The 25,795-nt window shown below is 36.7% G+C and overlaps 1 protein-coding gene across 1 annotated transcript; it reads left to right on the top strand.

Moving 5' to 3' along the window:
* Positions 1-14,398: 14,398 nt before the first annotated feature.
* On the top strand, positions 14,399-15,490 carry LOC139723970 (galactose-3-O-sulfotransferase 2-like). Its single transcript, XM_071635170.1, has one exon. The coding sequence runs from the start codon at positions 14,399-14,401 to the stop codon at positions 15,488-15,490; it is 1,092 nt and encodes a 363-aa protein (XP_071491271.1).
* Positions 15,491-25,795: the final 10,305 nt, after the last annotated feature.

The following is a 25,795-nucleotide window of genomic DNA, read 5'->3' as shown; positions in this document are numbered from 1 at the left end:
TTTATACATTTGCTTTTTCTTTCCACTACAGATGTCAAGGGAAAATGACCATCTTAGTACTGGTATTTATAGCGTTGTAATGGCATTTCTGATACCAGTGTACTTGCAATTCTGATGTATTGTGCTATTAATTGAAACAGGTATAAAACATTCTATCAACAAATGTACGACTGAAATTCCATGATATTCAAAACACTGCTTTATTTATCATTGGTGTTTGTGACTTTTTGTGTCCCGTGGCACAGCTGGTATGTATCTGCATCTCTTCACAGCACAATTGTAGCACATTCAACTGGAAATTGGCTGGTACAATTGCAGATGGATGTCAAAATGATACAGATATGGCATTATACGACTCACGGCCGTGTCCGTGAATTTACATCGTAAAGAAAAGTATCCCGCAGGAATACGAGACAAACCAGAATCCGTGGAAAAGTTATTTATTTTGTAGATAACCCATTTAATAATTCTACATTTGCTGGAAAAGCGCATTCATTTTCTCAAATACTCAGAACAATACTACATCGCCGTCAGATGCAACGTTACAGAGCAGAGTTCGAGTGTTTGAGCCTCTACACATTCTAATGTGTTCATGCGTGCGTCGCGTGCAGACAGCCAGGGGATGGGGACCCTGACATCTACAGACACGCATACGCGGCCGGCACGGCCACTGCACTGGCACCGTAAATTCCGACACTGCACACACATGCACAAAATGATTATAGTCACAATGACATGAAAATGTATACATACATACTCGATACAATCCTCACAAGCATTTGTACAGTACAATTCATCCGCTTAAAATATGAGAAACGGGGAAAAATACGAACAATGCGCGAAATATGCGTGGAATATCAGCGATTGTTCGCAAAAAATGTTGCCGCTATCGCGTTCACGACGTACCGAGTGCGCTGTACATCACAGCCCGCCAGGCACAGGCCGGCCCGCGCGCCCATCCAACTACAGTTCGACTGCTTTGTGGGTCATTCCTTCTTGCCGAGCTCGCAGTGTGACATGCATGCGTTAGTACATACGCACTACAGAAGCTAGCTACAACTGTACTCCAGCTAAGTAGAGGACGCAATGCGTATTGCCAGAAGGCAAATCACGATTGGTAGGTGAATTGTCGATTCTTTTTTTTTTTCGGCGGCCGAAAAAATAGTAAATATCAAAAATGTCGATGCGGCAACTGAAAATCGATGCGGGCGGGGAGCGGGCTGGGACGAGAATTATGAATTTCTTGGTATTTTCAGCACCATTTTGAAAATAGTAAATAGTAAAAAAATCGATGCGGCGGCCAAAATCGATGCGCGCGAGGACGAGAAACTGGTTTCTTTTTTTACTTGGCCTTATAGTGCATTACTGCTCTTTCAGAATCTGCCGTCAACCAAATATTCATGTCAGGCGACTTTTTGTTGGTTTGTGTGATGGAGGGTCACATATGTTTTGTTATGATCCCAATACAGTATTTGCAACTTACAATGTACCAGTGATAATGTTTCACTATAATTTGCATTTAACAGCTTTGAATCAACTGTATTGGGGGGGGGGGGGGGGGGGGGGGAGGGGCGGTAGACGTAATGAGATCAGACCAGATGCCAATCTGTGAAGTGGAGTCATTCATAGTTCTAAACTTTAAAAGCACAAACGGAAAATGCTCTTTATACTTCTCCAGCAGGCCCGTAGCCAGGGGGGGGGGGGGGGGGGGTGAGTCGGGTACGTACGCACCCCCCCCCCCCATTCTGAAAGGTCCACTTTTTCATAATAACGGTTTTTAGCAATTCTCAAGATAACAATCCAAATAAATATAAAGACACATTATATGCTACGTAAATGTGGAAGAGTACGTTTAACAATGTTAAAAATAATTGTACGAAACCCTTTTGTTGTATGAACCATCGGATCGTCCCCATGCACAGAAACACAAATGTTATGTATCAATTTGTGCGAGCTATTATTATATTGGCACTGCATGCCATGGCCCTTGGTGCGTGTGACCGGTGTTTTTTTTTTTCCACTGGCCGCCCGAGTACGTGCGATTCGTGGATGACATTGAGGTTGACACTTGCATTTTTTCACAGGAACAGAGGTAAGTGGATGAAAATCTAATAGCCTCAAGTTTACATATATGATAAAAATTAAAGAAATTTCCTCGAAATTACTATAATCGAAAACCTGAGACATTTTATATCTACGTCTCACAAAGATATAGTACATGTATATATAAGTACATGTTGGCATGATAATGCCTGGGGGTAGATTATTATGTCAACTATTTTCCATTATGAATGCATGCTCCAATCAAATTGTGAAAAGGTGGTCATGAACTAGCATTTCTTACGAACGATCAGGAGAGACAAAACAAAATGAAAGGCCTGTCTTACTCCAGTTCTCTATTAGTTATACATTTTCACATGTTGTGACAGTTCGATTGGTTCTCATTTTGAAGTGAGCCAAAACCTAAGAACATTCTCACTTATAATTTCCAAAGAGTATTATGCAGGCACGCAAACTCAATTTAGTTGTATTTCATTTAAATGTAATGGGTAAGAGGGTATGAGAGAGAATGCTGAGCTATGAAGTAAAATGGTAAAGTAAAAAGTTTGTCAGATAGTATTACAAAAGCCTTGCAAGAGCTCCGGAGTAAAAGGGAAAACCCTATGTATGATAACACTGTGAGAGCGTTAGACTGCATTGTGACACGTCGTTATTTAATTTACATTCTTTATTCATATTTTTCATAAAAAACACAGGTAATGAGCCGGATTGGGTTAAAATTCTCACTTACAGCTTTGTAGAAGTCTGAGTCAACAGTATCATACAGTACTTCAAGACGTATTAGTACAAACGATTTCTTGAGCCTGCACCGTTTCAGGCTCTGTTCTTGATACGGCGGTAGAAACTCATTCTTTTTTTGTTGTTTATTTTATCATTATTTATTAATCTCTTTTCTAACTTACAGGTAGCGGATTTCTTTGCAGGCCAAATTCGGAAATGTACTGTTGATTATTACTTATACATTTTCTCATGTTGTGACAGTTCTATTGGTTCTCATTTTAAAGTGAGCCAAAACCTAAGAACATTCTCACTTATAATTTCCAAAGAGTATTATGCAGGCACGCAAACTCATTTTAGTTGTATTTCATTTAAATGTAATGGGTAAGAGGGTATGAGAGAGAATGGAAAGTGCTGAGCTATGAAGTAAAATGGTAAAGTAAAAAGTTTGTCAGATAGTATTACAAAAGAAACTCATTCTTTTTTGTTTTTTTTATTTTATCATTATTTACTTATCTCTCTTCTAACTTAAAGGTAGTGGATCTCTTTGCAGCCCAAATTCGAAAATGCCTAGAGACAGGTAGTAACCAAATATGCTACTATAATTTAATAAATAAGAAATAACCATTCCAGTATGTATCTTAGTGTGCACAGTAAGACAGATCAAATCAAAATAGGAAAACATCTGAGCACTAAGCCTGAGGTCTGAATTTGCACTCAACTTCTTCCAATGGCTAACGGATGTTTAATTTTTGAATTTCACTGACCTCCAAATTTCACAAAGAAAACCTTCTTAGCATGATGGTTAATATGACATTATTGACTGATATTGGAGATGTTTGCGAATCGGATCTACTACCTTTAATATTATTAAATCTAAAATGATTATTTGAAAGTTCGGAAATGCTGGAAATATCCTACCACAAGGAGGCAAAATATAAATGGTTCACATTTACAATTCATTTTGTTTTAAAAATTTTCTTATTTATTTTCGTTTTTGACAAACTCGCATACCAACGGCTGATATACTGTATAGTAAAGTGAATGTTTCATCTTCCAAACAGCATCCAATGGGATGGAAAACTCCAACTGAAAGGTGGACACCGTGACCATACTCGCTAAAGAAAACGCGTAATAGGGGTCGTTTTTTCTCACGGATTAGATGGAAAGTGTGATGTACGAGCGTATATAATCAAAGGGTATCAAAAAGGCCGAAATTTGGGAAAATGGCATATTATTCAATCATGATGAAGTACTTCTTTAGGGTGCAGGAAACATTTGAGGAATACTTGTTTTTAAGGCCCGAAAAAATCATATGATCATTACTCGTTTAGGGGCCATTTTGAAAGTCCATGTATGAGCATGGTGTCCACCTTTTAATTGTCGCTACCCCTCCCGGGACAGTATCAAAGGACCGTTTTGTTGATTAACGCAATCCCCCCTTCCTTTAAAAATCCTGGCTTCAGGCCTGCTAACGCGGGTATACAATAGAAAAAATAAAAGTTAAAACAACACCAGGAAAATCACTATTCTCAATTTTGCGGCGCTACGCGCGCAGAGTCTCGAACACAATTAAACTTTGCAACTTCTTGGCAAAATGAGTTTTTACTATTTCCGAGATGAAATACCGTAACGCGATTGCATGCAACAGACAAAAATACAAATTTCCTCGAGACTTTAAAACGTCATTAAAACAGTCAAAATTCACAATTTGCGGCGCGCTTCGCGCGCAAATTCTTATACAACTTTTGTAGTTCGGTCGTCCAAAGAATATATATACATATATATATAATTGTGTGTGTGTGTGTGTGTGTGTGTGTGTGTGTGTCATCATTGGTATTGGTACCGAAGGTCCGTTTTTTAAGTGACCGCACCCCCCTTGAAAAATCCTGGCTACGGGCCTGGTTTTTGCTGGTAAACAACTATCCCTGTGGCGCCACCTAAGAAACAAGACACTACGGGCAATAACGAAAGCAAAAAAAAAAAAAAAAAAATCGCTATTACAACACCAGAATTCGTGCACCATGGTATAGACAAATAAAACTCATCACACATGGTGCGCAAGATCATACTACCATCCACATTCCAGACAATGATACGGCTGATGACCTGTCAATTGCCAATTACATTAATGAATATTTCTGTTCGATAGCAGCTGACTTACCTTCACTGGACAGAAGCAGGTTACCAGCCTTCCTTCCAGCCCTAGATCAGTGTGATAGTACGGCCTTGGGAGGCGTGTAAAATTTTGAGCACAATGAACCAGGGAAAGGCGAGCATTACAGGAGGTATACCTGTACGAATCCTAAGAGAATTCGCTTGTGAATTGGCTTCTCCCCTTGCCAACATTTTGAATGCTTCTTTCCGAAAGGGTGTAGTACCACATCAGTGGAAATGTGCTGAAATAGTACCGATCCCCAAGTGTGTATCCCCCACCGTACAGGATTTGCGCCCGATAGCTCTCACGAGTTACTTTGCCAAAACTGCGGAATCGTTCATTGCTAAATGGTTAGTTGAAGACATATCTCAGCATATTGATCCCAACCAGTACGGTAATCGGAAAGGCCTGTCAACTAGTCATTACCTCATCCAGTTGCTACACCTAATACCGAAAAATGCTGAAAATTCAGAGGCGATATCAACGATTGTGTTAACCGACTTTTCTAAAGCATTCGATAACATCTAATTGACCATAACATTCTTGTACAGAAGTTGCTCGACATGAGTGTAAGACCCTGCCATGTTTCTTGGATAGTGAGTTTTCTTGAATTTCGTTCTCAATGTGTTAAGTACCATGGAAAGTTATCGGACTGGAAAAACATCAATGCAGGTGTCCCCCAGGGAACTAAACTTGGGCCAATTTTATTTCTGATAATGGTTAATGATGCATGTTCAAATGTGCCAATCCAGCATTTAAAGTATGTGGATGATATGACTTTGATTGAGAGTAGGAAAATGACTCAACCATCCAATATGCAGCACGCTTTGGATGAAATTAGTCAGTGGACCAGACACAACAATATGAAACTGAACCCTTCAAAGTGTGTAACAATGACAATAACTTTCTGTAAAAATCCTCCTCTGCATAATGCTTTGTCCATTGCGGACGTTGGACTAGGTACTGTTACTCAGGCAAGAATACTAGGTGTTGTGATTCAGTCAAACTTGAAATGGGATAGCCATGTTATTCAGGTCCTAAAAAAAGTGCAACAAAAAGTTTTACATGCTTCGCTCACTTAAACGTTTAATCTCCCCACAGCTGATTTAGTAACTGTATACTCAGGATACATACGTCCTGTTCTTGAGTATGGCTGCCCAGTGTTCAATGGCTCCCTCACAAAGAAACTTGAAAATCAGTTAGAAATGATTCAGAAAAGAGCATGCAGAATAATATTAGGCAAAAACTACACATCATACACGACAGCTCTTGAAACTTGCAAGTTGGGCACTTTAGCCGAATGGAGAAGACAGCTGAGTCTAGAATTTGCTTGTCGCATGGTTAAAAACCCGCCAGTATCCCACTGGCTACCTGCTAAACAACAAGGGCATCAATACACATTGCGTTCGAACACAAGGTACCAGCAATATAAGTGTAAAACAAAACGTTTCCAGGACAGTGCAATACCATATTTCATTAATCTGCTGAATAATAAAGAATAGAGAAGTTTTAATTCATTTGTATGAGTAGCACTGTAAGTATAATATTTTCTGGCTGTTTTAGTTGGCTTGCTAAGGGCGAAAAAAGGGGTGATCACTGCATTTTATAGTACGAATATCCTATTTGGCACACATGTTCCTCTGTACAATTGGAATTTTTTCATCTAAAGAGACAATCTGTATCTATGCAAATAAGCCTTGATTTGCATAATTTATGCAGAAATAATATAACAATTATTTTAAAATATATGTACATCCAGTGGAAATACCTAATTTGGTAGAAGTATTCTATAGAGTATGTGGAAACAATTCCTACAAAAATTAATTTTATACCTATTTAAATAAACATGAAATTTGCATAATTATGCAAGTTATTGTGCAAAAATCTGCATATCAATACGTACACATCTATAGATAATCAGAACAAACAAAAAGCCTTCATGAAGCCTTAATGAAACTCCTCTTAAATCTCATCCTAGATAGATATAACCCGTCAGAAACACTTTATGAAACAAAATGAGAAAAGAATTTGAATAATTGAACCATCGTTACCAGGTAATTTACATAATTACTAAAGAAAGTAAAGTGAAAACATTGTTGTTAAAGTTTTTCTTACAGTTTAAGAACTGCATTTTATGATGAGAACTATGGAGGTAGTATGCATTTCCTTTAGTCAAAAGGAAATGGTTTGTAATATCAAAACACTATTTGTCTATGCAAATACCACCTAATTAACATATTGTGCATATTAACTCCCGAATGTACCAGAAGCCAATGGTCAAGGTCGACTTAAGAAATTGTATCAGTTTACGCGATAACTCAAGACTGGATTATGCAAATTTCACCGAACCTGGTCCAAAGATGACGTATGATGGGGCAAGTGATTAAGCAGTAAAATCGGCAAGAGGTCAAAGGTCAAAAAGTTCAAGGTCAATGCTAAAATGTCATTATTTTACCCATATCTATGCAATGTCTGAAGGTACTTTCTTCAAACTTAGTGACTGAATACAATGTACTACCAAAATAAGATTCTCCAGGGAGTTTCAGGTCAGAGGTCAAAGGTCAAAGTTCAGGTGAAAATGTTAAAATTTCATTTTTTTTCAGTATCTCGCAAATGGCTCAAGGTGTCTTCATGGAACTTGGTAGTGGCAAGGATTTGTAGGGAATTTAGGGGTCATTTGTCAAGGGTCAGGGGTCAAAGATCAGGGTAAATTGGGCCCTCGTAATTTCACTATTTTCCTCACGTTTTTGCAATGCTTGTAGGATTTTTCTTGAAACTTAATATATACATGTACTACCTAATGGATATTCTCTGGGAAATTTCCTGCCAAAATGTCAAAGCTCTGATGAAAGTGCTATATTTCACTTTTTCTTTCATATCTTGAATGTGAATCAATGTATCATGAAACTTAGTGAGTACATATTTGCGATGTTCTACCTGACAGTGATACCTTTGTTGATTATCGAAAAATGTTAAGCCCTCCCCTCTCAAGTGTTTTTGTTTCTTCTTGATAAGTAGGAAAGGACATGGAATTCAGTGACATGTTATAGTCATCACCATCATTACATTTAATGTAAGGGTGGCATGGAAGTTAATTTTGATGCACACATGTATAACCTCTGACATTTTTACCTTTCACATTTTTACCTGTGTATTTCTTTTAATTCAACCTCTGACATTTTTACACTAAACCAGTTAACATAATTATTTTTTGGAAAAAGCTTCCAGATCATGTAGGTCATGATCATCTATACAGGTATTAGCTGATATGTGGTGGAATATAACATTCTTTGGACAGCCAGGGAGTTACATTATTTCAAGGGAAAATAATCACAACCAGGGAGAATATGACATTTATGATTCTCGTAAACAGTAGCCTGTGACGATCTGTTGACAAATCACATCCTAGTAATTGTAAAAGCCATCGAATATACTCTTTTATGGCTATGAACATATTATTTCTGCTTTGATTTATGGTTGAAATTGACTGATTTTAAGACAGAGACTGGGATTATTTGACTTAAAGTATAACATCTCCTATATTGTTCACATGACAATTTTTGCATATTATTGCCTTATCAAAATGTTATTGTGTATAAATTTCCTTGCATAGTTTCCATGCCATAGCAGCTCATAGTATACCGAGTTAACATTTTTTTCCAGAAACAGACTTTGTTTCTAACTCAAGCTTGTAAGTTCTTAATGTGTGCAGATACCCTTGCATCCACATAATTTGCACAAGTTTATAATCAGTTTGATGTAAAAAGCCTCTTATTCGCTTGATTGCCTACAAAATACAATTAAAATCAGAATTCACACTTTCACTATGGTAGTATTTTTTGCAATGATATTCTAACCATGACCTCAGTTGTGTACTGTTTGCAAGGGAAAAACAGTCCTTTTGTAAGCAATATTGTTCCGATCTGCATCTGTTCATATTATGTAGGCCCTACTCTTAGATTTGCATAATCATATTTAAAGAGTGTCACTATCGATTGCTATTTTTCCCACCCGGCAAAGCATTTGATATGCAATGAGGGAAAATTGATAGCAAAAATTATTTCAAAGATCAATATGTTTCGAAATTTCATGTCTGGTGTACTTATTTACATAATTTATGCATAAAATGCCTAAGTTGATTGAATAATATGGAAATAATTTAAGCAACTGAAAAGTGTTGTTGTGAGAATATTGTCTTATTCTATTAGCTTTTTGGATGTTAAGTTCAAAGCGATTTAAGACATGTCACATTAAGGCTTTTTGTTTTTTTTTCTGATTATCTATAGATGTGTAGGTATTGATATGCATATTATGCAAATAGCAGGTTGTTTGCATAGAGACAGTTTTTATCTTCAGATGAATCATTTACTTTTGACCCAAGGAACATCCATCCCAGGCTCAAACTTTGTACTACAAGATCCAGTGCTTAATAGTCTAGACATTCTCTCAAAAATGCAGATTTTTGCACAATAACTTCCGTAATTATGCAAATTTTGTTTATTTACATAGGTATGAAATCAATTTTTGCAGGAATTGTTTTCGCTTACTCTATAGAATACTTCTAACAAATTAGGTATTTCTGCTGGATGCACATATATCTTTTAATAATTTTTCTATATATTTTTGCATAAATTATGCAAATTAAGGCTTATTTGCATAGATACAGATTGTCTCTTTAGATGAAAATTTTTCAATTGCCCTATAGCGAACATCTGTACCAAATAGGACATTTGTACTATAAAATGCAGCGTTTCCCCCCTTAGCAAGTCTACTATTTGTTCATCAGCCTATTTGCCTGTGTATGGTATTATTTGTAATGGAAAAATATACTGTAGATTTGAGTGAATGACTGGATATTTGGTATATATGAACAATAGTGAGGATTTAACTGATTTCATCAGTTTTTGAGCCATAATTTTCATGATTGTTGTAGCGCAGACGGGTAGATTTCGCTCTTTTTTCCATTTTGAATATTGTGTTATGGTAGCCGCATTTTTATAAAGAAAAACAATGAGTGTGGATTGAGTTGATTTTTCTTCTTCTTTTTTTGTATTTCAGATTTTGATTTGAGATTTAGTTTTTCTGATGGATATAGTTTTTTGATATGTAGGCCTAAAAGATATGTTTTATTTATGGTTGAATTACGAGCTGTCATGCTGATAGTTATGAGAATAGAAATATTGTTGATTGAGTTAACTTATTTAAATGTTTATGTATTTTATTGAAATTTGGCACATGTGAATGATGTGTTGTACAGCTGTGTAATGATATGTTGACAGTTAATCTTTTTTTTTTCCTTTTCCCCTTTTTTTTCGTTTCTTTTTCTTTTTGATAAAGTACTCTGAGTATGGGTTGGGCTGGTACCCTCACTGATAAAGTTTCATTAATAGTTGTAATAGTAATGATATTGTTTTTTTTTTCTTCAGCGTTGCCATGTTGACAGGATTTTTTTTTCTCCTTTTTTTTTTCGTTTTTTGTAAAAGCGATTTTTGTTTGTACAGACCACCGAAATAATCTGTCTGTTTTTATGACTATGATTGTAAAACATGTGCAATTTAGCCTTTGGCTGCCAGGCATGATTTTTAATAAAACCTGTTCAATGGTGAAATGCGTGAATGTACCTGATGCACCTTATATCTTACTAACTTACTCTCTTCCATTGCGGAAAATCTGCCTGTCTACTGGGGTATAATTCCAGCTCGGTAAACATCCTGCACCCCCAGTAGTTCAGCGCAACACACACACATTTTCCCGCAACAATATATTGTACCGTTCTATGCATGATTGTGTTATATTTTTATTTCATTAGCAGTCCCTGTATGTGTGAAATTCTTGTCACTAGGGCCCCATGGTAGGGAAGTGACAGTCGTTGTCACCACTGACAATGGGCTGTCCTCACTATCTTTTTTTATCATGACCTTTATATGTGAAACATCTGATTTAGTTTTTTATACCGAAATGAAACAAACAAGAAAAACGAGATATGAAACTCGTCACTGAAGACAAGTTAGGTGATACGCTGGGGGTCATCACATATCGGTCACGGGTGATCGACAACGAAAATGATGTTCAATAGCGACTTGAAGTTATATTGACAAGCATTCGTGAAGTCCAGTTCTTTATACAGTCCTACATAATTTAGATCAAATTGTTTCTGTCATGCAACCAAGTGGAAATTTCATGCGTGTGTCGGCGTGTGCAAGTAAGTCGATTAGACAAGCTATGTTACTGAATATTTACCAATAGGTCTTCAAAATGTTAAAAAAAGAGGAACCCAGAAATCAAACATGGCGATAAAGTCTTTTAAGAGTCACCTTCACTTCAACATTTGTATTTTCAAATATGAACTTTCACTATTATTTGGATAATCAAGAGGGCTATGTCTCATCTCGTCGTCATTACATAATATGATCAGTTTGACAAACTCTATAAGCCTGCAAAATTTGGCAGCAGTCGAAGCAATAGTGGTCTCCAACACAAAACAAAGGGATATTGTGTGTGTGTGTCTGTGTGTGTGTGTGTGGGTGCGTATGGGTGCGTTTACATGAGAACGTGATTTCTACATGGACGAAGGTGTAATTGCTCCATTCAAGAAAAAAAAGTAAAAGATAGAAGTATTTTGTTTCGTGTTCTTGTGGGCCCGTTCGAACCCGCACGTGTGCAACCTCACGTCTCTGGCGCCAGAGACGTCGCCATTAACCTCTCAGCTATACGTCTTTAAGAGAAAATATGAGGAACGTAAGCTTATGATATTATGTGAAAGATAAATCAGGAATCGTTTCGTCCACATTCCATTCTCATTTTCAGTTTTATGCTGCAAAATTGTCAACCTGACAAGGAGATATGAAAAAATAAAATGCCTGATTACTGCAGCTTATTGTCTCAGCTACAACATACTTAAGTTTCATAGGAAATGGAGCAAAATCAGCTGAGGTAAAGGTGCTTGAATGTTATCAAGTCAATGCATGGTTTAAAAAAATCACCTCCCATAGACATAACACGTAAACTTGGCTGATTTTCAGTCTTTGCCTTTAATCACAATTTCCAGTATGATGACGTTATCAAATCGCAAAACAATGACATGGACTTGAAAGAGAAATGTTCAAAGTACAACATATCCGAATTTGGGATGATATTGAGCTAAAACAAAGAGATACCAGCAAATGAATGTCAGAAACAGTACCTCAAAAAAATAGATTCCACTTTTTTTTATTTCAGATGACGATATGATGACGTCATCGAGTTTTCCTCGAAATATTGATAATTGAAATGTTAGTTACAAGTCATATGCTTTTGTAATATGCAATAAAAATATAGGGTTGCTGAACATTTTCAGGAGCTATGACGAAATAAACAAAGACATGTTTTTTCACTATACTTGCACATAGACGCGCGAGCGAAATCTTAACTTTGACGCCAGTGCACTCCTTTGTTATAGGTCAAAATCGATCGGAAATCAATGGATATTGTTACTTAATGTATCAGGAATCCAAATCAGTTGAAAAAAAAGTGCATTTTCATGTTGCTTATGCGCTGTGCGCGCGAAGTTTTTTGAAACGCTTAAAATTGTCTGAAACTTCGAGAAAACGGTCGGGAAGTCGTTTTGAGCATTTTAAATTTTTGACGCGCGCGTACGCGCACATCATGGTGACCTGGGTGATTAGCATAACCAGGACGATCAGACGTGATTTGAACTTTCTACCGAAAAAATGTTGAAGAAATTGCATTTAGTTATGAAGTTATGATCGATCATTGAAAATCACAAAATGGCGCCTAGATGACGTCACAGATAAGTTATCGTCATAAAAATATTGCTGTACTGAGATATTGTCACGAGATATGATGACTGAAAATTTCATGTTAATTGGTCAAGTCATTATTGAGATATGTTGTTCACAAAATTCGTCAGACAGAAATGGGAATTTCGACCAAACAGAATAGGTGATACGTCGTTAGCGTATCACCTAATGAAAAAAAAAATAAAGGAAGATTTTGGCAAACACAAAAGGTGATACGCTGATCGTATCACCTAAAAAGAGATAAACTTCAAAAGAATTAACTTACAGTGAACATTCAAAGAAAATATTCTTTGGGTAAAAATGTTTATGTTGTGTTTATGCCTCGAAGGAGAAAATGTAAGACTTTTGCACATACCACAACGGGGAATGCAGCAAGAGCAAAGAGAGATTCATACGATGTCTGCGGTAATGAAAGCTTTGGGATGAATTAGGGAAAATTTGGCGGAGGTTTTAGAGAGGTCATAACAATACCTATCTAAAAGAAATAGTCGAGGCGTTACAACTAAAACACAAATCAAAAGTGCATTCGTTTTTAACTGGAGAAGAGGTTAAATTTCAATACTTCGAATTACCTTAATACCCTAAAATAATGTGGCGCAGACATTACTTAGTGCTGAACTAAGAAATCATTACTGGAAGCTACTTAGGAGTTTAGAATGCAAGGCCTATCGCATTTTTTTAGTTTGAAAAGCACGTCTAACAATGGTGAATGTACAAGGCGTGTAAACAAACAGCAAACCACCCGGCGCGGCGGCAGTGCGGCTTATGGCTTTGCTTCGCGAACGAAGATTTAAGGAAGTCCACGTCTGCTTCAGGCTCGAAAGTGGCCGATGACTCCGATGCGGGACAGGCAGGCACGGTTGCAGCGGTTGCACGGGAAAATCGGTTGGTTGGTTGGTTGGTTGGTTGGTTGGTTGGTTCAAACTCAAAACAGTACACGGCCGAGTGAATGCTGACAAGAAGTTTTGTCGGTTCGAGCGTCGGGACGGCAAGTGCATGGGAGACATGTCATTTTACTATGTGAAAGATTTTCGTTTGTTTACCGTGGATCAATCATTCATGGATCAATTAATTAAATGGAAAAGCATTAGTTTCGCTTCTCATTGGTAGGCCCTAACACAGCATTTATCCCGGCTAAAAATTAATAAAACGCTCACCAATTAAAGGAAAATAGTTACATTTTTGAATACGTAGTCTGCTTTTGCTTGATAATTCCATTCAATGAAGTAAAATGTATCAGGTGTGTTCGATGAGTGTCAGACAATATTGGTTCAAAATTTATGATTTTTTTTAAACTACGGAGCAGCGATCACAAAAAAAAAAATACATAAGGGCATATTCATAAATTATACATATCACGTCGACACAGTACAGATATACATTCGATATACATTCACTCCGATTTGAAATTTGTCAAGAGCCTTTAGAAAAAGGAAATAGACATATCGCACATAACTTCCACCTTCCTACATGACATAGTGAGTCCGTGCTCTACCACAGAATCCTCACAACTGAAATACGGCATGACGGGGGGCGGCCGATGTTGAAAATATTCATCTTATAGGCTTACAGGCCATGGCAGGATCATTTTGATTAACATTTTTTTTTTCTACATTTCTCCACATTGCAGCTGAACTCCATCCAAATGTTTATGGTTGCGTGCATGCTTGGAACAATTGCCTACCTCCTAATCCTGGAGAGGTCCACCCTTAAACAGGTAGGGGTGACTGGAGGTCCGTTGAGGGTGGATATTCCACGGTTCAAGAAGGTGCGACCAAATCCTCGCCCAGTGGTCTACGTGAAGACCCACAAGACCGGTAGTACTACTGTGACCAACGTTCTAAATCGCTACGGTCTTGCAAACAATCTCTCCTTTCTCCTCTTCAAAGGTGACAAGGCGCATGGCCACTTCCGGCAGCATATTCCGAGAAACGTGAGTCAGGTTTTGCCCCCGGTCGGTGTGAAGATTGGCGACTACGCCAATTACCGAGACTACGACGTCTTGACGACACACGTCCGTCTCTTGCCCAACCTGGATTTCTTGAAACGCCTCATGAAGAAGGACACCAAGTATATCACGGTTCTTCGCGAGCCCAGCAAGCAGTGGGAGTCAGCCTTCTTCTTCTTCGGCTGCGCCGGCAAGTACCGGGGCAAGAACGACTCGGCCAAGGTGGAGGAGTTCCTCGCAGATCCCCTCCATAATTGGCAAAGCAAACACAGAGGTCACTGCAAATATTATACAAGAAATGGAATGTGGTTCGACCTCAGCTCGAAGCCACTGCACAATGACAAACTTGTTGAGGACACGCTGAGTACGTTGGATGAGACATTAGATCTAGTCCTGATAACTGAGCACCTGGACGAGTCTCTGATTCTCCTGAAAAGCTTATTAAACATCGACTTCAGTGACATCATTTACATTAAGACGAACGCACGCTTCAAGACCTCAGAACTGTCGGAAGAGCAGCGAAGACGGATTCGAGAGTGGAATACTGCGGATGTCATTCTATACGATCATTGGAATAGAACTCTCTGGAGAAAGGTGGCCGAGTATGGTCCAAGTTTCCAGCGGGACCTTGAGTACTTCCGAGACCTACTCAATGCACATTATGAACAATGTGGTCTGACCAAAGCCGTCAAACGTAACAAGAAATCATATTACGATATTCACGTGGTCAACATATCAGGGTCGTGCCAGTCCCTCAATTTCCCAAGCGCAAAAACTGTAGTCGATCGCCAACGTCTTCAGTCATGATCAGTATGCAACTTCAAATCCTCATGGAAATTTTAGCTAAAATTTGTTGCATTCGGTAAATTGAACTGGAATATGTAGAGAGATTTCTTGCAAAATGAGCTACCGCCATTTCTTAAGCATTTAAAAGTAATTCATCAGAGAGAGCAAAATAAACCTTTCCAGTAATAGCTCACTTATGACATGACAAGGAAGTTATTATCAAAAATCATATGTATTTACTAATACTAATATAGTTTTCTTCGGGTTTTTTTTTAGCAGCTTTAATCACAAATATCTCAACTTAACAAGAATGGAGTTAGCTCGTTTTGCGATAAAACTCTTCATATTTCACTTTGCACACAAAAGCAACAAAAAGTAGCATGCACTAATTTTGTGTTAGGACTGCAAATAGGTGAAATGGGTCAACCCAGGCAATCTTGAGATCTTTATGTTTTCTGAAAGAGGAAGTCTTCTTCTACATTATACTAAAATTTAGGCTCATAAATCAAACAGACACTTATGATTTCAGAAGTTTTTCTTGAACACTTTTTGGTGGAATAGTGTGATTAGGTGTTTCTTATAGAGCCCTCTTTTCATTTCTTAAAAACCCTGTTCATACTCTTCACTTTCAACTCCAATTACTTTGGAAAAAATTAAGCTACTGCATTGAAAGTCGGTATCAATCATCTTCAGAATGTGCTAATAAAGCACGCTTAATTTCAGTTTATTCTGATAATCTCTTCATTGTTGTTGCTCCACTGGTTAACATTCTGTTTTAGCATGCACGGTAAAGATTAGTAAAGATTAAGCGCTTGCCTATACTCTGTACTATAGAGCCTGTTTTCTCAGTTATCATTCATGTCATTGTTAAATATATACAGTGAAAAAAAGATGTATATAATATGATATATGAGGCAGTTTCTGTAAGGGCAGACTCTCATCTTTGAAATGATGTATAACTCAATTCAAATGGACTCTCCTAACCTATCTTGGTATTGGAAAGAAAGTGCACGCACTGGAATAGTGTGAACTGAGAAAAGTACGGGGTCTGTTAAAGCGTATAATCTTACAAAACCGTGCTGGCTGTGCAATTAAAGAATGGGACAAAAATAGGATGTAAATCATCGTAGCAACACCAATGAAGGGATTATTAGATTAAGCCGAAATTGAACATGTTTTATAAGCACATTCTGTTCATGATTAATGCCAACTATCAAGGCGATAACGCTATCTTTTAAAAAGTTATTAGAGGTAAAAGTGAAGGGTGTTTAAAGGATTTTCAAGAAATGAAACAGGATCTCTGAAGACAAAACTGATTACACTACTCTACAAAAAAGGGGGGTTGTAGAAAAACTGCTGAAAATACACTTTCTGATTTATTTAACGAGTCAAAACTTAAAAGCAATGTAGAAGAAGAATAGGTCTTTCAGAAACTATGAAAAATTCGAGGCAGAATTGGTTGACCCGTTTTACCTTTTTGGAGTCCTCACGTAAAATCAAGGGGTGCGACTTTTTGTTGGTTTTGTGATGTACGGTCACTTAGACGCGGCACGTTCAAGTTCTTGTGAGAAAATGGTTGAATTCTTTGGTAGGATTTTCATGAAGCTGTAGGATTTCTTCCCTTTCTTAAAAAAAATGGAAAATATCTAAAGAATTAACTCCTCAAGAAAAATAATAACCGTTAGAATGGTTTGTATAGTTATATCATAAGTGCATTAAATTTAATGTGTCGATGCCATATTTGCTATGATGTAATAGCATTATACGTACTTTTATTACTGATTATAATCTTATTCTTATCTTATATTCTTAAGCTGTGAAGGATTACGGTGGAGAATCAGGTGTTTGTATTTGTTATATGTGTACACATGCATACTATACATGTCAGCGTGAGTGCACCACGCGGATACACATTTTTATACACATGAAAATGAATGTACCATTTATGGGCAAAGGTATTGGCCTTTTGACTCACTATTCATCAACCTGATAAAGCAACAAAACATGTAAAATGACTATTAATGCAGAGTTTACGTATCAAGGAGTAAAAGTTCAGACAAAGCAGTAAAGTGCAGAACTTTTTATATTTCGGAGTCTACCTATTAAAATATGTCCTCTTTTAATCTCAACATATAGACCTATAATATATATCTTCTGTTGCTTGGACCCGTCATACCATATTAATAGTATATTTTTAGCATTTCTTAATCCATCTTTACAGTGATGTGTTCACTCAAGCACAACACAACGACGCCCTCCAATCGTCACGCAGCATGTGCTGTTACATACGACTCTTTTTTGTAATCTATGTGTGCTCATTCATGCATGACGAAAGAGAGCATTTTCATTTCACACAAATATTATGCGATATAATTTATGTAGACATATTCTTGCAGAATCAGTTTGATTGGGATTAAGATTAGAATTACTATTTTGCTGTTGTGTGTATATTTTTTTTAGTAAACAATGGACAAACAGTCATGCGTTGGTCGCAAATATCACCAACAGAGTATGACACTACTTATCCAGCGATTTGTCCTGCGCATTAAGTTCATGAAGCATTAGTTCTGGTTTCATTATCTCTCTCTCTCTCTCTCTCTCTCTGAGTGACATGTGAAATGTACAGTGGTATGTGTTGAAAGTTATACTCTGCGTTAAGGATCCTTTACATAATATAATCTGTTCTCAGTCTTCTTTCTGTACATACAAAAAATATATACATGTATGCCTGCATTTTCTTTAGTTTATCTTACATGACCGTTTATGTCTTTGTTCGAAATTAAGTGATAGGTTTATTGGCATTTTTGTTTTTTTGGGGGGCGGGGTAGGGGCAGGGAGAGTGATATTGGGTTTAGTCTTTGTGTTCAATTCTCCTCATGATTATTCTTACATTCTTTTATGTTCTCTCTTATTTCATCCTCCTGGGTCTCTGCCAAGCACGCTCGAATGCACTCTGGTGCCCGCTGCAACTGAGTATGTCCTTTATATCTCTCTGACTCCTAGATGAGTCGAAAACTTTGATTTAACTCTTTAAAGGGTGTGTACAGTTCTGGTCAAGGTGAGGATTTAGCTTTTAATGTTTTGCGACATATTCAAAAACCACTCTATGAGATGCCAAAGAGCATGCAATTTTAAGGGGTATCAAAATATTATTTGATGAAAATCGGTTTTTAAATGGCTGAGATATCCAAAAACAAGGTGAAACAAAGAAATCCTAATAAAGTTGTGGCATGTCGCCTTTTATTATTATCACTTTTTTGGATATCTCAGCCATTTGAAAACCAATTCTCATCAAATAAACGTTGAATACTTCTTAAAATTACATGCTCTTTCATATTTCGTAAAAGGTTTCTCATTATCTCACTTAATATTCAAAACATGAATCCCCACCAGACCTCAACCAGTACTGTACAGTCCGTATAGTGATATTTTTTTTTGAAATTTTCAGACATAACACGAAAATACTGACAATAATAACCCCACAACAAAAGTTTATCAGTTACTTTACGATTTTGATTTTTTTTTTCTAAGAGTAGTGTTGATTTTTGCCAGAATAACAATAAACAATATCCAAGTTCAGAGTATTTCTGAGTTGATTATATCAAATCTTTGATTGAAGGTAATGATCATGATAATAATTTGTGTTTGATGCATCTAGATATAAGGAGTTTGAATCATAATTTTGATAAGTTTCACTTATTCATTATTGGCACTCATGGATATCTTTTTAAGTGATATGTCATGGCGGAACTTGGGCCCCTCAAGGTTTTACTTCCACGTTTTCACTCCAACGTTATAATTCCATACATAATAGCAGAGATCAGAGATTGGGCGGAGGTTTAGCTTTAGTAATGTAGAACAAAACCAGGACTGTGTTATTCATGATGAATGGTATTGTACGGATATGAACGAAAATGTTGAATAACTTGTCATTGAAGTTAACTTCCCTCATTCAAAGAATATATTTGTGTCAGTAATGTATAGAACTCCTAATTTAGATATTCATGATTTTTCACTATGTACAATGCTTACTATAAAACCCAATTCTTAATAAGAAAGATTGTTTTATTAGTGGAAATTTTAACGTTGATTTGCCAAACTTTCACACTCTGAACACAGCCTAAAATGTTCTGGATATTATAACTCATTCCCGTTCTTCGTCATTTTTACCGCGTATAACAAACTCAACCAGTGTAGCCAATCATTCTGAAACAGTTGTTGATATTATTATAATATGTTGTAACATCAGCCCTCTGTCTGCTCCCGGAATTGTTTTATCTGACCTTTCAGTCCATTATCCCATTTTCAGTTTTACTCCACTTTACCCGTAGAATTACTTAAGGCCCCTAATGGTGAGTTTCCGGAAAAATGATACCTGACAATATAGCCAGGTTACAAGACGAATTAAACGGAGTGGATCGGACCGATGTATGTGATACTGAAGATCCAAATAAAGCCTATGATTTGTTTATGCAAACGTTGATTTAATTTTTGGATAAACACATTCCTATTATTAGAAAAAATAATGTAATACATGTAATTTCAAAAGATTTCCTGGGCTGCCTTAATTGTATTATAAATCTCTATTGAGATCAGTCAATCATTAAAACAATTTGATACGTACACAGCAATCTCACGAATGTTCTCACGCAAGTATCATGGTGCAAAAAAAAATTAATGTTGATTCTTCACTAATCAGATATTTTTTGTTTAAAAATGATATTCAAAATAATTATCAATACAGCTACTATTAAAACACGGAGAAACCACATATTACCATTCTCAATGAAACAAAATAATTCATTTATTTATAATGACACATCAATGTCAAATATTCTTAATCAATATTTTTCGTAAACAGGAAGCATCATTTCTCAAATTATCTCTGAATTTTTTTTTTATTTCTTTTACATACTCCTAATCCTAACTCTTTGTTTTTCGTTCCTTCGGACACAAGCCAATTGTTAGATATTGTTCCGATTTAAAAAAAAAGATAATGCTGGCCTCGACGATATTGATAATCTTCTTTTGAATAATTATTTGAATTTTGTTGTTGATCCATTGGTATTTTTGTGTTTCATTTGTCTTTGATTAACAGAGTTGTCCCTGAGGCCATGAAATTTTCTGAGATAACTCCTATTTATAAAGAAGAGAGGATATGGAAGATGTTTGTAATTATCAACCTTATACCTTGAGTTCTATAGTTGAGTTCTATTTCAAAGTTACTTTAAAAAAAGTTGTCCATTCCAGATTACTAAAGTTTTTGGACACTATGTGATTATCAATTCAGTTTTCAGCAAAAACACAACACAATACTTACCATTCTTGTTAAAGTCTCAAACGCTATTTACCAATTTCTCCATACCATTGTCGTTTCCTGGACTACCTTGAGGCCTTTGATACCATTTACCACAATACACTACGGTATCCGAGAAAAGGCCCCGGAGTGGTTCAAGAGTTACCTCTAATAGTAAGCAATTTGTTTGAGCTAATGGACATACATCTTTCATGCAAAATATCAATTGCGGTGTGCCTCAGGGAAGTTTGCTTGGAATTCTTTTATTGATCCCTTATATCACTGGCATGCCAAAGTCATGGAGCATTCTTTCCTTTCTATTTTTTGCTGACGATTCTAATGTATTCCTTACAAATTCTGTTCTTGGTATATTAATTGGTACTTAAAATATTGAAATGGATAATTACTTGAATGGATAAGAGCAAATGAATTGTCAATAAATCTTCGAAAAACGAAACATCTGTTTTTCAGCAATTCTCTTGAAAATATGTATCAAGGAATGTATACTTTGATGATACAGTTATTAAAGGAGTTCCTTCAATCAAGTTCTTAGGTTTGATTCTTGACCGTAAACTCACTTGGTATTTACATCCATTTGCCGCATTATAACTGAAGAAAATTAGGTGTTAGAAATAGTGTTTTTTTTTTACCCATAAATGTTCTTTTAATGTTATATTCACCTCTGATATTACATTAAATTCAATTAAGGTATACTTGTTCATTGAAAATAGACCTGTTCATTCTTACCTTACCCGGCAGTCCAACTAATTTTCATTTGTCTGAGATATTTTTCAAAGTATCTTTCTAAATGATAATAGTTTCACTTACGCTGATGTTTAGAGAAATTATTTGGTTATTCTGTCTGGCTAAGGTTATTTCATAGCTTGTTTTGTTTTATACAGATGGATTCACACTGCCATCCTATTACTTATTGGTACTATACAATCGATTTCATATTGATAAGATATTGACAGTGAGACACTGAATTGTGGCTTTTTTTTAATCGATGGTTTCATCTGTTTCTCAACAGGAGTTCTTAAACCGACGTTATCCTATAATTGATGATTATTCTATATTACAGTCTCCATCAGTGTAAGTCATTAAACAGCTCCATTGTTGGAGCGCTCTTTAACCTATTCCTGAATTTGTCTATTATTTTTTGTAACTTATGGTACGTTGATGAGTACAATTATTCGGTATTTCTTCATAGCATGTGATAATACAAAGTGATATGACGCTTAAATTGAACGCCATTGTTACGTAATAAACATGTCAATTCTCTCTTTCTTTAAGTAGAGGCATTGTGCGCATCTTCCCAGCTAACATTTGGACGTTTTCTGAACGTTCTTCAAACGTTCCAATTTCGTTATTTGGGCGTTTTGTCAAAACGTTTTCAGAACGTCTTTTTGTGGAAGGTTTTCGACGTATTTAAAACGTTTCAAGTGGACGCTACAAAAACGTTTTTTTAAACGTTTAATAAAACAATAAAAAACCTTTCAGAATTTTCGAGGACCTGTAGAAAACCTTTTGGACGTTATAGACGTCAGTAAAACCTTTTAAGAATATTCAGTCGACGTTCTGCGGACGTCCAGAAAAAAATTGAAAACGGTCTAGACCGTTCAAAAAACGTTTTAAGAACGTCTACAAAGTCTAATGACCCATTCCAGAACGTTTAGAGAACCTTTCATTTCCGTCTAGAACGTCCAGAAAACATTTTAAGAATGTCTGTTTATTTTTATAGGGTATTAAAAAAATCATAGTTATGAAATTATACAGGCAAACTCTGAGATTAAAGGGAATGGCTAGTAACTAATCAGTGGGAATTAGTGGGAATGCTGGGGGATGATTGTTCCAATCCTTGTGGGATTCATTTAAGAGTACATAATATATATCTATTGTTGTGTGAAAATTATTTGCTTCAGATTGGTCTCATATTCAAGTAATGTGCAGTTTAATGTTTCCAGGTTAGCATGCCTGTACAGTGATGGGGCGATCGTTAAAGCCCCCGTCGTACTAGAGCGGATCGAGCCAACGAATTCCCAACGGATCCGAAAATTTGGAGATATGCTCACATCCGTTGCTCGTCGTTCGTGACCCGTTTGATGTTCGCTGTATCCGCTAGCTGTTCGCAGAGATTCTCAGAGATCCGCCGGAGCCAAATTTTGATTTTGGACATGTCCAAAATCTTGAGCGGATGACAAACGGAATGACAATCCGCTTTGTGTTCTTTTAGCATCCGGTGTTCGCAAGTTTTGCTCGCTCTGCGTTCTTTTCTTATTCGTCCGCCGTTCGTCCAAATTCGCCCAGCAAATCTGCATAGCAACACACGTTAATTAGACGCAGTAGAGAAAAAAAAAAACAGATATTCGTAGCACACATGACATTTCACTATACGTATTCTGGCATGAAGTAATAAATGATAGATAATAACCACACGTGCTTTTATCGAGAACATCATTCTAAACCGCTGCTATAAAAGTCAATAGTAAATGGGAATCTCTGCACGGAAATTGGGAATTGTGAAAGTTCGACTCCCGTTATCATCGGATGATTAATATCAACTGGAGGTGAATTTAATGCTTGAACCGTGGTTAAAGGATTTAACCTTCTATGCACTGTGTATCAATGATATTGATAAAACTTAACGCATTGTCTCGCATAGGTGACTTTTGATAAATGGACTCTAAGCACTAAAACATTGAATCTCCGATGCACATTTTTTCAATAATGTTACTGTGATTTTTCCATTGTTATTAATGCTGCTCGTGAATATTATTTCCTGTAATTCGTCGGTGTTTTCACGAAGTGGCACGACCGGCCAAAATCGAGTAAATTTTCGATTTTAAGATTTTTGCATATTATGATAGTAAATACCGAGATCTACAACCTGACAAATTTTTGAACCTCAATCTCAAATAATTACGTAATAATAACGACCGTGTCACTTCGTGAAAACTTCGACTGGTCGGTCTACGATTTTCACGAAGTGGCACGATCGCGGGTTGACGGTGCGTATACGCCGGACGTCATCATAAATCATTCATCTGCCAAACGTCCTCGTACGCGCGCGTCTAAAATGGCTGCGCCCTGAGCAACGGAAGCTAGACAGATGAAATCGGTAAAGTTACATTTCGCTCTGTATTGACACTTTAATTGTTCATTTTTCACATTCTTGAATGTAGATTTATGAATGAGGAATTAGAATATCAAAACAGCGTAAATATGTATTCTTGCAGATCACATTGACTTCGTTTGGCGCTGTCCTAGGTTCGTTATCTACGTGTGCAGTCCCACATCTATTATTCGGTGTAAGTGGAGAATAGGCAGGGAAAGTGATTCGAACTAAAGTCAAATGAACACGTCTCACATTTGCATCGAATCTTAAACGCACTAACTGGTGATATATTGTGAAGTTTTATTGTTTCCTGTATTACGAGCTCAAATACGTAATGCAACGACCTACTTCCCAGGTGGCAGGTAGACTGATTTAACTCTCTTATCTTACTTGATTATGTCTGAATCTTCCAGGAATTTAGATCCATTTAAGGGAGTCTATATCTAGGCCTACAACTTCAACATCTAATTAAGATAGTTAACAGTGTTACAATGTTAATAGTGTTCTTGACCTGTCCAGGTTACCTGTCTAGGTTACTCTAAAAGTGATGTTATTTCACTGACTACCTTTGAATTCTCAATGAAAAAAAAAATGATTTTAGAGTTACTTCTGCTAAAAGTCTAACGTTAAATCAGGGAGGTCCTCTTCCCACCTCCCTGTCTAAATTCAGGCGTTACCAACAACAATGGAGACTTTGATAATGTTGTCAAGAATACCGTAACAGCAAATTTGATTTGGATAGACAACAAGCAAAATGCAACGTTTATGCTCAGCACCTGAATTCATAAATTGTTCTATCATGCTATATTATGAGCCTAAAAGCCTCGATGTGGTCGTAATTGGCCTATACGTGGCAAGTACTTTTGCCTTAGTTTGCAATTTTTCGTTTTGTTTGTTTTGATTTTCTACAATCTATGGTTCTTTGAAACACTGGGGGTTTTTTTCGGGGGGGGGGGGGGGGTGGAGGCTGGGGATTCGGAGCTGGGCAAATTGTAAAATTAAACCAAAGAGATGTTCATTGTTCATAAACTTCAGATTCTGGTAAGCCGTAGAATATAGACCTGAAAGGGATGGGGGGGGGGGGGCAGTGTGATGTTTTGCAAATCTGTGCATCAATTTTATGATCTTACAGAACTGGTAGTGATGGAGTTTCATGTGACTGACATCTTTCATTCATCTTCCATTACAAACAGATATTGAGGCCTTTGTGTGCACAACCCAACAACTTGCAGACTGGAATGAAATGAGTGCTGTCCTTCGATGATGGGCTACTTTACAGTATTGTACTCCATACCGCATTCCTGCAGATTTCTCCTATCATCTCAAGCTTGAACAAGACCCGTAAGTTACGTTGCTATCTGTCAAGGATTTAGAGTAAATTAGACAGACCAGTGTGTAATAGACAGTGCAGGCACACTACTGGTAATAATAATATTACTAATATGATTTGCCACACTAATATGATTTGCCACATACTAAAATAATTGTTTTGATTACCTTTGAATTCTCCATGAAAAAAAAAAACGATTTTAGAATTACTTCTGCTAAAAGTCTAACGTTAAATCAGGGAGGTCCTCTTCCCACCTCCCTGTCTAATTGAGGCGTTACCAACAACAATGAAGAGTTTGATAATGTTGTCAAGAATACTGTACCAGCAAATTTGATTTGGAATAATGGATAGACAACAAGAAAAAAAAAACAAAAAAACTCCTGTGCAACGTTTATGCTCAGCACATGAATTCATAAATTGTTCTATCATGCTATATTATGAGCCTAAAAGCCTCAATGTAGACGTAATTGGCCTATACGTGGCAAGTACTTTTGCCTTAGGTTGCGATTTTTCATTTTGTTTGTTTTGATTCTCTACAATCGATGGTTCTTTGAAACACAGAGGGTTTTTTTTTGGGAGGGGGAT

Source organism: Diadema antillarum, unplaced genomic scaffold (assembly GCF_040938485.1).
Source record: "Diadema antillarum isolate AM-2024a unplaced genomic scaffold, OU_Dant_1.0 scf00000204, whole genome shotgun sequence".
NCBI classification, from domain to species: Eukaryota; Metazoa; Echinodermata; class Echinoidea; order Diadematoida; family Diadematidae; genus Diadema; species Diadema antillarum.
The sequence above is the reverse complement of the archived record's forward strand: the minus strand, read 5'-3'. Positions and strand labels throughout refer to the sequence as shown.

Bases quoted from the DNA above. Each gene is read 5' to 3' on its own strand.
- LOC139723970 (XM_071635170.1), top strand. From the start codon at position 14,399: ATGCTTGGAACAATTGCCTACCTCCTAATCCTGGAGAGGTCCACCCTT.